The sequence below is a fragment of the Thermobia domestica genome, chromosome 12 (genome assembly GCF_964235325.1).
Source record: "Thermobia domestica chromosome 12, izTheDome1.hap1.1, whole genome shotgun sequence".
NCBI classification, from domain to species: domain Eukaryota; kingdom Metazoa; phylum Arthropoda; class Insecta; order Zygentoma; family Lepismatidae; genus Thermobia; species Thermobia domestica.
In genome coordinates this window covers 124,728,998-124,744,230 of record NC_137465.1, presented here as the reverse complement: position 1 = coordinate 124,744,230, position 15,233 = coordinate 124,728,998, and the positions used below count along the sequence as shown (strand labels likewise).

At 31.2% G+C, this 15,233-nt stretch overlaps 1 protein-coding gene across 1 annotated transcript in view; it reads left to right on the top strand.

Moving 5' to 3' along the window:
* Positions 1-13,949, top strand: part of LOC145666619 (acetylcholine receptor subunit beta-like 2) — a 699,654-nt gene extending 685,705 nt beyond the window's left edge. The window contains exon 11 of the mRNA XM_081734057.1: positions 3,683-13,949. Coding sequence (XP_081590183.1) covers positions 3,683-3,892 — 210 coding nt within the window. The 3' untranslated portion in view covers positions 3,893-13,949. The remainder of the gene's footprint in view (positions 1-3,682) is intronic.
* The last annotated feature ends 1,284 nt before the right edge of the window (positions 13,950-15,233 follow it).

Genomic DNA, 15,233 nt, shown 5'->3' with positions numbered 1-15,233 from the left:
AGTTTGTCGGTCTATGTTACTAGTTCTGTTTATAAAGGTCAATACTGAGACCGGAACATGCCGCAGATTTCAAACACTTCCGGTTTCAGTAGAGTATAAGGGCATAGGGCATAATAGAAGTGGACTACTCTTGAGACGAGAAAAAAAGTTTCTAATTTACTTCTACCGTTTTTGCTATATATTCTGCAGTAAATGAAGCATTGGGTGAATTGTATTACACTTACCTTACCTTACTATGTGTTACCGTATAGTTCCACAGTAAGCCATTTTTTTTCATTATTACTCACTCTAAAGTGACAATCTTGGTCACATTTCTTGTTAGTCTCACATTTTGTGCTATATGGTTAGTTTTTAGATAAATTTCGCATTTTCTCCCTGTCTATAGAACTTAACTCATTCTGGTTTTATTACGTAAACATTCACTTGCATTTGTCAATTAATATATATAAAATACATATGCCGTAATGTCAGAAGATAGGTCCGTCACAGAGTAAGTTTCTTTAATGTGGTATACAGAAGTTAATGCATTACTCGTTCGTTTACTTAATCCTCAGACTGACGTAATGATTCATAACACCTGCGAAGTTTCAACTTTTCTAGAAGTAGTGACTTGTTTGAAAATAGATGAAACAAAAACTAGACCTACATTAACCGAAAAAGTTCTCAGTACTTTTTTTCCTAATCTCTTTTAGTTGTTGAGCCGTTCCGGTTGACTTTGTCTTTTTGCCAAATACCTCCTCATACAACTCTTGTCTTTCTAGAAAACAAATGGACAGACATCTTCCCATGTACTTTTCTTTGCTCTTTTGATAAACTAATGGGCTTCCGTCGACCTCTCTTTGTTTTACACCCGGGAATTAGTACCTCGCTCCATCTGTTTCCTTGCTTGGAATTGACTGTCAAATACTTCCGGAAGCTAAACAAAACACTATCTTTGCGAACTGACAAAGGGTGACTGAATAATTGGTTTGTTAACCTTTTACTTTCATAGCTTTAGCTTAATATGTCTCTCAATTACTCACTTCAAAAGTAAATGTAATTTTTTGTCAGAACAAATTATTGTAATAAAAACGTCAAATGTTCAAAGTAATCAGCAAATTAGTAAGATGCAGTTTAACGAGTTCATTACTTGTTACAATGAGTGAGAGCACGTGAAAGAAGGGTGCCTTAGAACATTAAATTCCACCGTCGTTGTACTTTTATACAGAGTAAGAGAGCTGCATTTTATGTTCACAAGACTAGGGTTAATAGCGCGAGACCATTACGAGTGCTACAGGAAGTCTTATTACTGTTGATAATGCTGAATACTAATATTAATATTTCCAGCAATTTGCTTTTGTCACAAATACTATTTTCTATATGTCATGCATGTTCAAACACTGAAACCACATCAATATATGGGTCATTCCGAGCACAAGGGAATCAAATGAAGTTACCATCAAATTTGTACGCTTTGTTTAAATGCATGAAAAAATGAACACTGTTTGTTACGTTAGAAGAGTTATTTATAATATCTATAGTAATGAATCTTTCGAGTTCTGAAAACAGTTTTAGATAAAGATTTAAAAGATGAGATATGTCCAAAATGACTAAAATTGGACTTTATTCTCCTGTACACTGAACGTGACATATGAATAAATGCAATATACAACCATTATCGAAGTGCATGATAATTACACGTCGAATGTCAAAATTACAATAGTGTTCCACGATACTCACTGTCAGATCTCTGTCGATAGTTTCCAAACATCGTATTGGTACGTGGTCTATTGTAAAACTAGTCAGATGTAATCAATATGACGAAAAGAGTACATTAATTTCTGAAAATAAGCTTGTGGTTGAATTTCTCCAGTATTGTGCAAAGTGAATAAAGGAGTGTAAAAATAAATGCTAGATAAGATTTAATATAAGTAATGAACGTAGTTTCTAAGAAAGAAAAAAAAACTTAGTTGACGCTCATACCGACTGTCACTTTATTCCTAGATTCCCAACTATGGGTTGACTCATTTCGGAACAAACACTTGGAAGACCTGTGCAATGCTAATAATAATAAATTCTCTCAGCAGCCATCAATGATTGACTTGATAAGGATTAACCGTAATACATTTAATGTTCTTCTGGAAATCGAATCTGGGACTTCATGCATCAAAAGAGTATACGCTAGCCACTAGTCAGCAGGAAAGGCAACCAATATTCGAATATACATAATTGTTTTCTGTTCTACTGAATATAGGAGAAAAATTCAAAGTAAATTATGTGGCAAACTACTTCATATCTGGTTGTTGCACAGATTTTTAAACCTTGTTTTTTTTAAACTTCAATAACAATTTTTTTTGACATTATACATTGCGTGGTCTATTCCATAGCATTATAGCTTTTACTGGGGAAGGTCACGGGCTTAAACTGACAGTGAGTGTATTGCAAGGCTGCAAATAGACACGAATAATATTTGAGATCCTACTTTGTTAGCTAATACTACTAGTTCTATATTGCCAAGCGACGTAAACTAAAGTCATGTAACACAACATGTTACGTAATGCATCCCCGGCTTCACTGAGACGACTCTAGTTCAGTGCCGTGCAGTCCAGCATGGTATAGCTATCCTCTTTCAAAATATTGATTTCTTGAAGAAAGAAAATCTCACCAAATAATGTAGGAACGTAGCATTAGTCTCACTTGTAGATGATTTGACATTACAGAATAAATTTTCTTTAATTGTTTATACATTAGGCTCTAGTAGCTACTTTCTCTGGCATTTAATGATCTAAGTGTGAATGAAAATATAACAATGAAATTTGAATGGAATTTACGATACTATATTGTGTGCGAAATACCTGTTTGAATTTATTTCTTTACTTTTCTACATTCAAGTTATTGACCAGCATTGGTGTTATTGCGATATGTCAAAGTACTAGCAAATATGAAAGCTAGAGTCATCGGTCAAAATATATGTATCGTAGCTTTTATATGTAGATACCAGACTCCTATACTTTAGATTGCAAACTAGACAATTGGAGTCTACTCAATATCTTCTAGAGTTTTCTCGTAGCTAAGCGGTTAGCGTACGCGCTTTTGACGTGCAAGACCCGGCTTTGATTTCGGGCGGAACCTCATGAGATTCGGATCTAACATTAAGCTGTAGGTCCATGTCTCATGTAGCCTCACTGCGAAAAGGGGTGCTAAACTCAAAATCACCTCAACTCAATATCTTCAAATGGAATCTTCAATATGACTGACTTATAAGTAAATAATATATTTTAGGTATCCTATCAAACGTAGTGTTTCGAAATTATTGTTCTCGTTTAGTGTGTATAAATATTAAAACACAAAACAAAAACTACCTCAAGGAGGTTCAAATTATTATTTTTAAAAAACTTATACAATACCTCTTACTACGCTTTTATGTTTGTAATGTACCAAGATTAAAGTATTTACTTTTGTATAACAGAAAAATATAAGAGAAGCGTAAAACACCATGTGAATTTTAATTTCATGAAATCTTGTTTGTTCTTCTATTGAGGGGATCAACAATAATGTAATTCGGAAAACGTACTCATGTATAAAATGTGTAGTATGCTGTACGTAGTTACATTAATCCATTTCTTGATTGCTTTTGCAGCTAAGAAAAAAAACACACATTAAAGAAAGTTGAAATGAAGCAAGCATTTCGTATTCTTTGCAGGTTGTAGAAGACTGGAAGTACGTCTCCATGGTTCTAGATAGGTTCTTTCTGTGGATCTTCACGTTGGCATGCATTGGAGGGACGTGTGGCATAATATTTCAGGCGCCTTCTCTATATGACAAAAGAATCCCAATAGACCAAGAGCTCACAGGAATCCCATTTGGATCAAGTTATTTCAACAAGCCAGCAGATATCTTCCCGAATGACTAAAAAAGGAGAAATAAAAATACTTTTGAAGGTAAATTTCCTATTTCTTTGCACAAAGCAAGAACATTTTAAAAGTATCAACGGCTTACAGCTGAGTGTGTGCTGTATTGTGTTCCGAAAGTGATTGTATGACTTTCCGCTAAAGAGACTGTTTAAAGATGAAGCATTAGCGTTAAAGAACGATGCAATGTATTATATTATATATTACTTTGAATACACAATTCATATTATTTGTCGACACAATATTCCAATAAGGTCAGTGAAAGGATACAAATTTTAAGTTTTTCCTTAGCTACGAAGAAACCTTGACAATTAACTACATAACTTTATCTTTAGTATAAGGAAATAAAAAATCTGGACATTTTAATATATTTTGGATATTTTTAGTAGTTAATATTTCAATAACTATTATTAAATGTTATTTATTATATACGGCTCACATTTCACTCGAAAAGAAAACAATAAGTAAATAAGATACTCAACTCAAAGGAAAAGTATCTGAGAGAATGTACTATTTTAAATGTTTGAATTACTTAGGCTAATTAAATTTTCATCAAATGGAAGACATAATTAGAGGAAGAGCCATAAATAAGTTTGAGAAAAGACTTACTCAGAAAAAAATTAAATTTATGAATATTTGAACTGGTATGGTATCTTGTAAACACTTAAGAACTACCGAAGATTGGTTTTTGAATTTTCATTTTCCCCCTTTGGGTGTGGCCTAAGTGGACATTTCAAGTAACTACAGAAATAAATCTTAGCAAACACATCTCTATCATTCTATACTCGATTTTATCAACTTTCACTTTCATTATATACTGGGAGCATGGTAGCTCAGTGGTAGAACGCCTACCTCTCATGCGTGCGGTCCTTGGTTCGATCCCGGTCAAGTAAGTTTGTGGTGGACAACATCGTGTCCGTGGGTTTTGTCGGTGTACTCCTCTTTCCTGGCACATTTTCATTCCGCTTATCCTTCTATTATCAATCCCTTGGCTTAATCACACGTCTTCCTTAGTTTGAAAGGCATAATCGTGTGATGTTAAACTCAAAGATTTAACTTAATTTTATATCTTGTATTTTATGGAAATCAAATATTGTATTCATTATTCTAAGTATTTAAAACCATTGTTACTAGAGAAAAGGGATGGTCTTGGAGTGAAGGTGCTTTTGTCTTTGGTTGAGTTGTGTCGCTCAGGAGAAAGAAGTGTACCGAAAGTAGGAGAAGCGGACACAATGAATAATCTTGGTGATTTCACGCCTATATACAAATTAACATAAAAAATCTCAATGTACATTACAATTGCGGAATTTAATAACATGATGTATATTTACGGAACTGTTTTATTCTTTGTAATGCATTTAAGAAACGTATTACATTTTGAATTTATTTATCTCTGAAATGCTACTGTGAATGTAAAGATTTGAAATCATATATTATTTGTGAGCGTTGCACTGAATTGTAAATCAAATAGCAATGGAATTTTAATAGATAGAGAAAAACAAGAGCTGAAAAATAAAAGCTTAAAGTTCCTCAAATATGTCTGGATTTGTTGGAAGGTTTTCTCTAAGTTTTATGTCTTTTTTCAGCACTGAGGCAAAGTAAGACGTTGATCTGCACTTTGCGTAGGATATGATCGATGTGAGGTTACTGATCACCAGTATTTCTAAGTAGAACGATAACTAGTTGTATTTAGTGTTTTAGCCACGTTTGTTAGCAACAAAGTAATCATGTTGCGGAATGGGGAGGGATGGATAGCAAAATTATCCGAAGTGTCATGAAATTCGTGGGCTGGTTTCTTCAATTGAATGGACATGACAAAACAATTTTAAAATTCACATTTTATTTCTTCAGGCTAGTAAAATAGTAAGAAATTCAAACCAAGAGCACAGAAAAGTATGAAAAAGTAAATGTGAATTTACAGAAACCTAATAAATACAACAACAAATTCATTTAAGTTCTAAGTTACACTTCTATATCTTACAACTTTCGACTGAAACAAACTTATCTTCGAACATTCGAAAGAACAGTAACCTATTGTAGTTTCAGTTTCTTACGAAATGATTGAAGCGCTCAGAGAATAAAAGTATTATGTTACATTTTTGAAACATTACATTCTGGCGGTTCATGGACGTGTTATATGTTAATCATGCTACATAACACACTATTTAGTGGGTCCTTGTCTGAGTGCAGATACATAAAAACAATGAATCCAATATATTAACGGACAAAGTTGTGAAAGTTAATTTTCTCGTTATACTCAATTTGTTACATAAGACCTTTATCCTGTAAACGCTTCAATTAATAATTATTATTTAAAAGAAAAGAGATGTAAAGATAATACCACAAGTTTTAATCTTCAGCCTTACGTTAACATTAATCTGCACACGTATATTATTCAAAACTCTAACAAATATGAGTTCCTTTGTTTTGGAAATATCAAGTTTGGAGTATCATTCAATGACGTATGTTCAAATAGCTGAAAACGTTACACGCGTTAAAATGAAAAGCTATCCAATACAAACTCAGAAAATTGGCAAAGCGAGCAAAGTAGGATACTTGCACAAAGAGTACGCTGTCCAAGTTTAAAAATTATAAAATCGTACACGTTTTCTTATAATTTTTTTATTATTTTGTGTATCTTATCTACTAAATGTTTTCTTCCAGTTCAAATGTGAACCACATTAGAAGTTTAAAATACTTTATAGTTATCAAAATATTAACTACTAAAAGTGTCCAAAAGGTTTTCAATTTTCTGTAAGAAACTACATATATATACATTTCCATATACATATGTACATTCTCATCATCTTCAGTAGATATTTATTTTATCCAATTCGCCACTTCCAGCGGATTACAATTCATGTGCTGACATTATTATAAGCAATGTTTAGTTATTTCTTTCTTGTAAACTTTATTTTTTCAGAGATGTTTCCGTTCAAAATTTCACTTTCAATTACAAAATGTTCATTTTAATATTAAGAAAATAGATCGAGAAAATCATAATGGATTTCCGAACTACGAATGTTTCCTTCAGCTGGCACTGATTACAATTTCTTTGAAGTTCGTGCAGTATACTTGAATGTACGGTTTGTTTGCATGTTCTAGCTAAAATGGTTTACCTTACAATTAACTTGAAATTGAACTAAGCAATCTAAATATTCTAAATGGACTAAAACAATCTAATTTAAATATTTAAAGTTAAACCAGATTGTTAAATTAGAAGGCAACCAGTAGGCCGATTTTACCACCAAGGGTTTTACATTTAAAGAAAAATTCTGTTAAGTAAAAAGAAATGGACGCCAAATAAAATCAGTTCTTGTGCATGTTACTTATCAGAAAGTGAATCATATTTCTAGAAACTTTGTTTCTTGACATAGCTTGTTTAAAATAGAATTTCAGTCTTCGTTCATTTTTTTAGATGTTTTACATCACCTAGTTATTGCAAGTGAAGATTCTTGGTATGTATTTGAAACTATAAACTGGGAGAAGTATAACGTCATTTCCATCTGGTGACTATGGCAATATCTACGTTTTCCTTCTAATCAGTCATTACATACTAATGCTCTTACTTAATATTGCCTTCTGAGTCATCTACATCTATAAATTCAATAATATTTAACGTATTTACCATCAGAAGGTCATAACAAATAAATAAAATAAACTTTAAATTATGTTCATTCTGTACAGAGAAAGTCCCAGGGAACATTCGAAATTCATTTTATGTATATTCTCCCCTCTAAAGATAAAAGAGTTATTTATTAATACCAGTAATGAAACAATTATTAAACAGAAATAAGATTTGAAACGTTTAAATGCGGAATATAGTAATCATACAATAGTCTGTTAATGTTGTTTGTCAACACAACGTGAGAAAACCAATTGGAAATACGTTTCTGAGCTACAAAACGTTAAAGAAATAAAGTGAAGTTCATCGTTACAACGAGAAGGATATAACGATATTAATTTTTCAGACTCTTATAGAACGTTGTTATTTTTATTCTGTAAGAGGTTACAGAGCACATTTTACCTAGGAGAAGATATGAATAGATCAGAATAACGTCCAAATCACAGACAACAGTAAAACAATAGGCAATCACACATTACGAGCTAGTACATTCGGAATTACATTCTTCCCATTTTTCGTCTTCATAAAAAAAATATTCGATTGATGCCATCCAAATTTTGCTGGCGCAATGTTTGCCCACTGAAAGGATCTTCTCTCTGGAGATTTCACAGCAGCGCGTCACAATTTCATTGGTTTACTTGACACTTCAATTCAGCTAGCGTGGAGTATATTTATCTGAATGATTCTAGGAACTGTATTGTAATTGAACTGTTCGTTCGGAAATTAGATACGAAATAAGACATACAACGTGTACATCAATTTAGGCTGGTGACTAAAAATAACAGAGATGTGTATTTATGGGATGTTATGGAACAACACTAAAAATCTTTGGAAAATGAATTCTTACATGGAAACACGAAATAAATTATAGACCAACTTGGGTGCACACAAATGCATCATTTTGGAACTAAAGCCTATCGAAAATTGGTTGGAAATATAAAATTAAGATTCATAACTCGAATACGAAATACCCGATGCAGATGGAATAAAAGAATAGTGCTACTAATAATTTTGACGTAGATTCCAAAGTATACCAGTGGATATGGAAAAGGAGTGACGACAGAGGTAATCACATAACATAATAGAAAATTGTTGAATTACAGTCACAAAATAATAATTTTTCTACCCGATCTTTATCAGACATTTTGGTCTTTAGTTATGACCTTCTTTGTATCATTCTGATCAATTTTCAGCGTGCTCTAGTTCCAAAATTATGCATTTGCTCACCCGTGTTAGTCTACAATTTATTTCTTTTCATGTAAGAATTCGATTCCGAAAAATTTTTAGTGTTGTTATCGAACACCCTGTATTTATATAGATTTTCTTCTTTAATAAGTTTGAAAGCCTTCTGATACAGGCTGCTGGCAAATAAGTCATCTTTTTAGACAAAGCTAATTTAGTATGAAGTTGTATTACCTTTGCGGCATTACCTTTAAACCTAAAATCATATTTCATTTAATAAATGCTTTGCATAAAATACTAATTTACCTACACTTATTAAAGCCAAGGAAACTAAATCTGTTCTATTATGGGCTATGAAGATATGTTCGAAAATAAACTTCATTTCTTAGCCAAAGGGACTGATTTTTAAACTTTATATATATACCTTTCCTTTTACAAGAAAAGGGACCACAAACAAAATAAAAACATTACATCATAATGTATCTTAGATAGGTTATCTAGTGAAATAACGCTAAAATATTTTACTTCTATCATGATGTAAAATGTAAGATCGTAACAAATATAGCCTATTACTCCTTAACTAAGATTTTTGGAAACCAAAATGATACTGTCATGTACATGTTTAATTATAAAACCTGTAAGTCAAGAAATTTGAATCTCTTTGGTTGTCAGAGCATAACAAAATATTAACTGAAGAACTTGGTATTCCATTGCAGATCAGGTTTCAAAATATGTTTCTTGTTTGGGGGGGGGGTTCAATTCAAAATATCAAAATGGCATTTGTTAATGTTACATAGGAATATAAATGTTCGAAAAGTACCTAAACACTAGCATAATACCTAGAAATTTGTACGCAGGAATGACACGGAGTAACAGAAAATCCAAAACTTATAATGTTTACACAACACAAAATGGTATTTCAATTCATCTTTAAGCATTGTTAATAAGTATTTTTAACGGTAAACATACATTACGATTCTTTTCCGGATACAATGTATGCTCCTCGTGATCATTGCAGTACATGCGTTCCAAAAGAATGACTTTTGTTCAGTACATATTGCTTATCTGTATATAATTATAAATAGGACTAATGAAATTGAAACTGATCAAGTAAGATTGTTAAATTATCAAAATTCGCCTAAGTTCTTTAAACACTATGCATGCAAAGTAATGTAATAAAATTATACATCAATGTAATATGTTTACATAATAGGCATGTTCGATGATCCATAAAATTGATGTTTATAACTTTCACTAACGTTGATGCAATGAAATACCACATTTTCCGTGCACGGATGTAAATTTTAAAAGCTAAGTTGTGTGTACGAACACCAAGCATAATACTATACACTTTTGAATTGTTAGTTATCATATTGCTTTCCAGATAAACACTGAACATATAAGATTTGACTAAACCTATTAAGTGCCAACGTATCATTTCAGCTCGTGTAAACTAGCGAATATTGAAAGAAGCATCCAACCCACAATATATTTATTATCCTTATCTATAGGGTTGGCCAAAATCGATATTTTCAGTCATTCAAAATTGGATCATGAACCATAGTTTTTGCAACCAATGTAACTATACTGAACAATTGTGTGTGTATATAACTATTTAAATCATGAAAGGATTCAATGTTTTTATCATTTAATGCTGTCAACGCTCTTACTGTGAGGGATAACGTTCTAAGTATTGTTGTCGAGAATTCTGTTTGTCTAAAGCAAGTTTGTAAAATTAACACACATATTTCAATAAATCAATATCTGTTCAATATATTTTATTTTGCCAGCAAGATATATCTACTATAGGGAGCACAAATTTTTGTAACATTTTAAGTGTACTGAAAAGACTGTTGCGCTAAATAAAATTATTGTAATAAGGATTGTAGTCCTAGTTGAAAGTTTAGTTAGTGTAAGCCAATACAATTGGCTGCTTATTAAGAACGAATAATACAGAATGGAGGTTTGCAGTTTGTATCTACATCAACAATAGTGCAATGTGTAATATACTGTAAAATGTGTAACCTTATAATGGTTTGTTATGTGTGTAGTTTTGAAAAAATAGTTTTTAAGAGGGTAATGGATCTTCGTTTTCAAGAATTTATATATGTTGTTTACTCCTTTTGCTAATATACGACAGTGTGTTTACTGTATCAATCAGAAGTAATATTTAGTTAGTTTAGCGTAACTTGCCGTTACAAGCAGTATGAAAATTTTGTGAAAACAGTGTCGTTAGAAATACTTCCTTTAAGAGCTTCGCCGAATTCAACATTTACAGGCTTGAATGATGCGAGTATATAGATGCAATTATAAACTTCAAATGATAATAAATGTTTTCAACTTCAACACATCTAAATACATAAATCACTGCATATATGTATGCGTCACTAAATAAATATGTTAACAACGCAGGGACCACTTCTTGACTTCATTGTTCTTTGCGTAAAGAAGTCAAGCTCTTGTATGATATCGCATTTACTGTAAGAACATAATTTTCAAGTAAAAAACTTGTATATATGCACATCTATGTTTATTTTATGTTTTGTTTGTAAATTTGAATAAATAAGGCTCAACAAAAAATATGTAACTTGTTTGGTAACTGATAAGGAAGATACACTTTTAGAATTCATTGAAAAGGTAATTGTCTGTTGTTGTGTGTACCATATGATTTAATTTCTTTATAATAAGATATTGCAATTATATTTCTTTAATGAAATCAATGCACTATAATATGTTTATTTGGTTTACCAAATTGCTGATTTATTTGAATAAAATATATTTTCGTAAGGTAAGTGTTATTATTCTCGTAGAAAGAAACATTATGTTATTTGTAATTTTACATAAACTTTGTATATATTTATCTAAATTTATTATGTTGTACCTAGGTATATCTTATACATATATTATACAAAGTATTCATAAAATCTTCATTAGTGATATATCAAATCGAAAGGAGGAATCTCTTCATTATTGAAATTGAGCTTAATGGTTACCCTAACAAGATATAAACATATATCACAGATAAATAAGATATATATGTACACATCACATTGTAACCTCTAAAACATTACCAAATTGTAGATATTCTTTGATTATTTTATTGTAAGTTTGGATTTCCAATAGATGCTTATATATATATAATTATACAAATACTTCTTACAACCTGACCATAGATAACAAAAGCTCCACACTTCGATACCAACTTTTTGTTCTGAACCAGTATAAACACGATCAGGTTTACAAAACATTCTGGGCCATAGCATCTTCTGTCCCAACATCCATTTCAATTTGAAGTAAAGTTCAAAGTCAACTTACTTTAAGATATTGCTTGCTTTGGGGTCATATGACTAATCAGTAACATTATTTCTGTTTTTGTTCCATTTTAATTCAAATTGCTCACTTGGAGTGACAGCAACAAAGTTGTGCAAAAATTCGGAAAGTGATTGAGCAAATTATTCTGTTACGCCTGAATTAATTAAAAACAATAAAGATGCGGAAATATACGAAAATGGTCATCACATAAAATAATTTGAAAAATTATTGAAACATATGAAAATATAAACATAATAGCGTAACATATAAAAGTATCGCCCATATGTAATCTTAACACTTATAAGTGTTATAATTTATTGGCCTTTATTTAGCTTCATATCTAAACAATTATATTTAAAGACATACCTATAAAGGCACCTTTACTGATATAAAGATACATCCATTCTGTATCGTATGCAACTTCAAACGCTGTAGTTTGTTATTGTGCAAATTAAGGAAGAAACAGTGTATAATACTACTGAAATACAAATCAATAGTAAATATTTGGGAAAATTAAGACCATATTAACATCTAATGCATAAAATACATGTTCATTTTATTATAGATAGCTTGAAATAGATGAGTATGTACAAATTCACTATCCGACTATTAGGCACTGAAAATGGTTCATAAAAATTATAATATTCAGAATATTACAGAAACTTTATATTGGCTGACATATTTACTTGAAGCTATCCAGCATGTAATACGCATTCAGTAGGTCCACATTACTAGATTTCAACTTCGTAGAGGCGGATCCTGAAACTTATGGAATTTGTGACGCAAAATACTTGTTAATTCCTGGAAGAGACTCGCGATGACTATTTCTAATACAAGTACACTACATTTGGTGGTTTGTGTTGCTACGTGTCCAAACAAGAAGAATTAACGAAGTAATAGCAAGGCCGCATGTGGGGCCAGTTTATCAGGTGCATCATTTACTGCTGTAAAAATTGTGTGGATACAAGGTGATGCCGATTTCGAAATTCTTCCTTCAGTTTCAAGTTTTGTGCCTCGTCTGCCTTTTCATATTGATACCAGTCTGAGCCAGACTGAAAATGGAAATATCCCTGAATCGCAATTACATTCTTTTTCTCCATCCATAAACCACTGGTTATCGTTTTTATCTACCGTTAATCTCTTCTCGCCATGTTACGTAAGTTGAAGATCCTTACACGAAACATCGACAAATTCTGATATCTACCGACCATACATGAAGGGAGCCTCACCTATAGTCACAACAAGAAATTCAACATTAAAATTAAAACTATGTATGACATTTCATGCTTTAATATTGTATGGTTGAATTTGAGAAAATGGTTTTAAATCACAAGTGTAATGACTATATTAGTATCACTACCAAATACAGTATATACCATAATTAAAAGCGATATTTTTTATAATGCCAGTAAAGGTTAATACATGTTAAATATAAAATAATTTAGACTAGGTATTTAATTTTATTGCTTGTAAGCAAGATATACGTTTTGTTATAACAAAATGTAACTCTAATAAATTACGCTTATTAAACTATGAAACATAAAATCGAAATAAAATGTAAGCAGACGCTGCTCTAAAAGACAATTAGAATGATCGTTCACGATAGATATCTCTAATTTTTAAAAATTGATAAATATGTAGGTTAATAAGTTTTACGTAATACAATACTACAGTCTAGTTAATTTTGTTTTACAGTTTTTAATATGTAAATACAATTGAGAATGGTTAATCATGATTAACAATATCATTTTAAAAAGTTTGTCTATTTGCAATATAGTCTATTGTAGTTTACTAGGTGTTTCACAGCTTGTTTACCGTATAATAAATGTTGCTAGAAGATACTATATAGGTAGCTGATTGTGTTACGTCTGTGTGATCTATAGCGAATATATATTGTTAAGTTTCACGGATTGTTACAATTAATAATAAACATGTTATATTTAAACTGCAATTGTTTTATTTATTAATTGAACTTTTCTTAAATACCCAATGTACTAAAACTTTTACTTACTAGTTTAAGTTGGAACTCATGCCTACCTAGAGTTTACCTACCATACATCCTACCTAGAGCGGAAATTATATTTAAGAAGGTTAATGGAAAGGAAAACTGACGCGATTATGGTAAACGAGAAACGTAGGAATATTCCGGTGATACAAACTATTTTATATAAATACCCACTACGTTCCTCTTTCCAACGTTTATTTTCCACACAAATTCTGTACATATTATTTTGACATTTCCTACAACATGATGTTTTTCTTTTCTGATTCCGCTACACAAGCCATAGAATCTAAAAACTGTATACATACACATAGTCATACAACCTATAAACTGTATTCTTCTTCTTACTGAAAAGCCATATTCTGTATATAGAGTTACCTACAGTTTATCACGTTTCGAATAAAGTAGCTCAGAGGAAATTTTTTTTAAAATTTCATCCCAACTTCTTTCTCCATTCTCTAATTTGCTGATCCATAAATTATTTTCTAAGCTCTTGATTGTTCCATTTCATCCCATAATTTTCAGAACCTCCCATCAACATTGTTAGTTCTCACATATTTCTTAGTTCAATTTCATATCCAATGTGCCATTATTGTCTACAAGAAATTACGTAGAAATTTTCCGTTCAAGAAATTTCTTTTCTTCTGATTCTTCATATTGTACGTTGCATTCTTTAACTTTTCTAACAGTACCTGAAATTATTATCATTATTTGCTTTAGTTGAGTTTGCTCGGACTAATTTACGTAAAAGGTACCTCTTCGCATACATGATCTTCAGAAGGTATACACGTTGATATTTGATAGAGGATGCTGTTTTTCAAGGTGGTGAAGAAAAGGTAAAAATTCTTAAAACTTGCCTATACTTTACCCGATTTCGATTTCATTTTCTTTGTATAAATGTACGCTTAGAACTTTTTGTTCAATCCTAATTCAACAGAAGATTTATTTCTCAAAAATAGGGATAAAAAGGAATTTATGTGACATTTTTCTGGTTAAGTTGGTGAGTTTTCTTTATATTACATTAATGCCGATCAATGTAATTGTGAAGCTGAAAAGCAGTCATTGGTTTCACAAATTGAAATTTCACAATTCTTTATTATATAAATAACATACATAGTATTTAAAATAATTTGGTTTAAACTAATGAAATACTGCACTTCAGCTAGTAATATATATTCAGTTCAAGTGTATACAATTACTTGGAAAATGAATACAGAAAGCG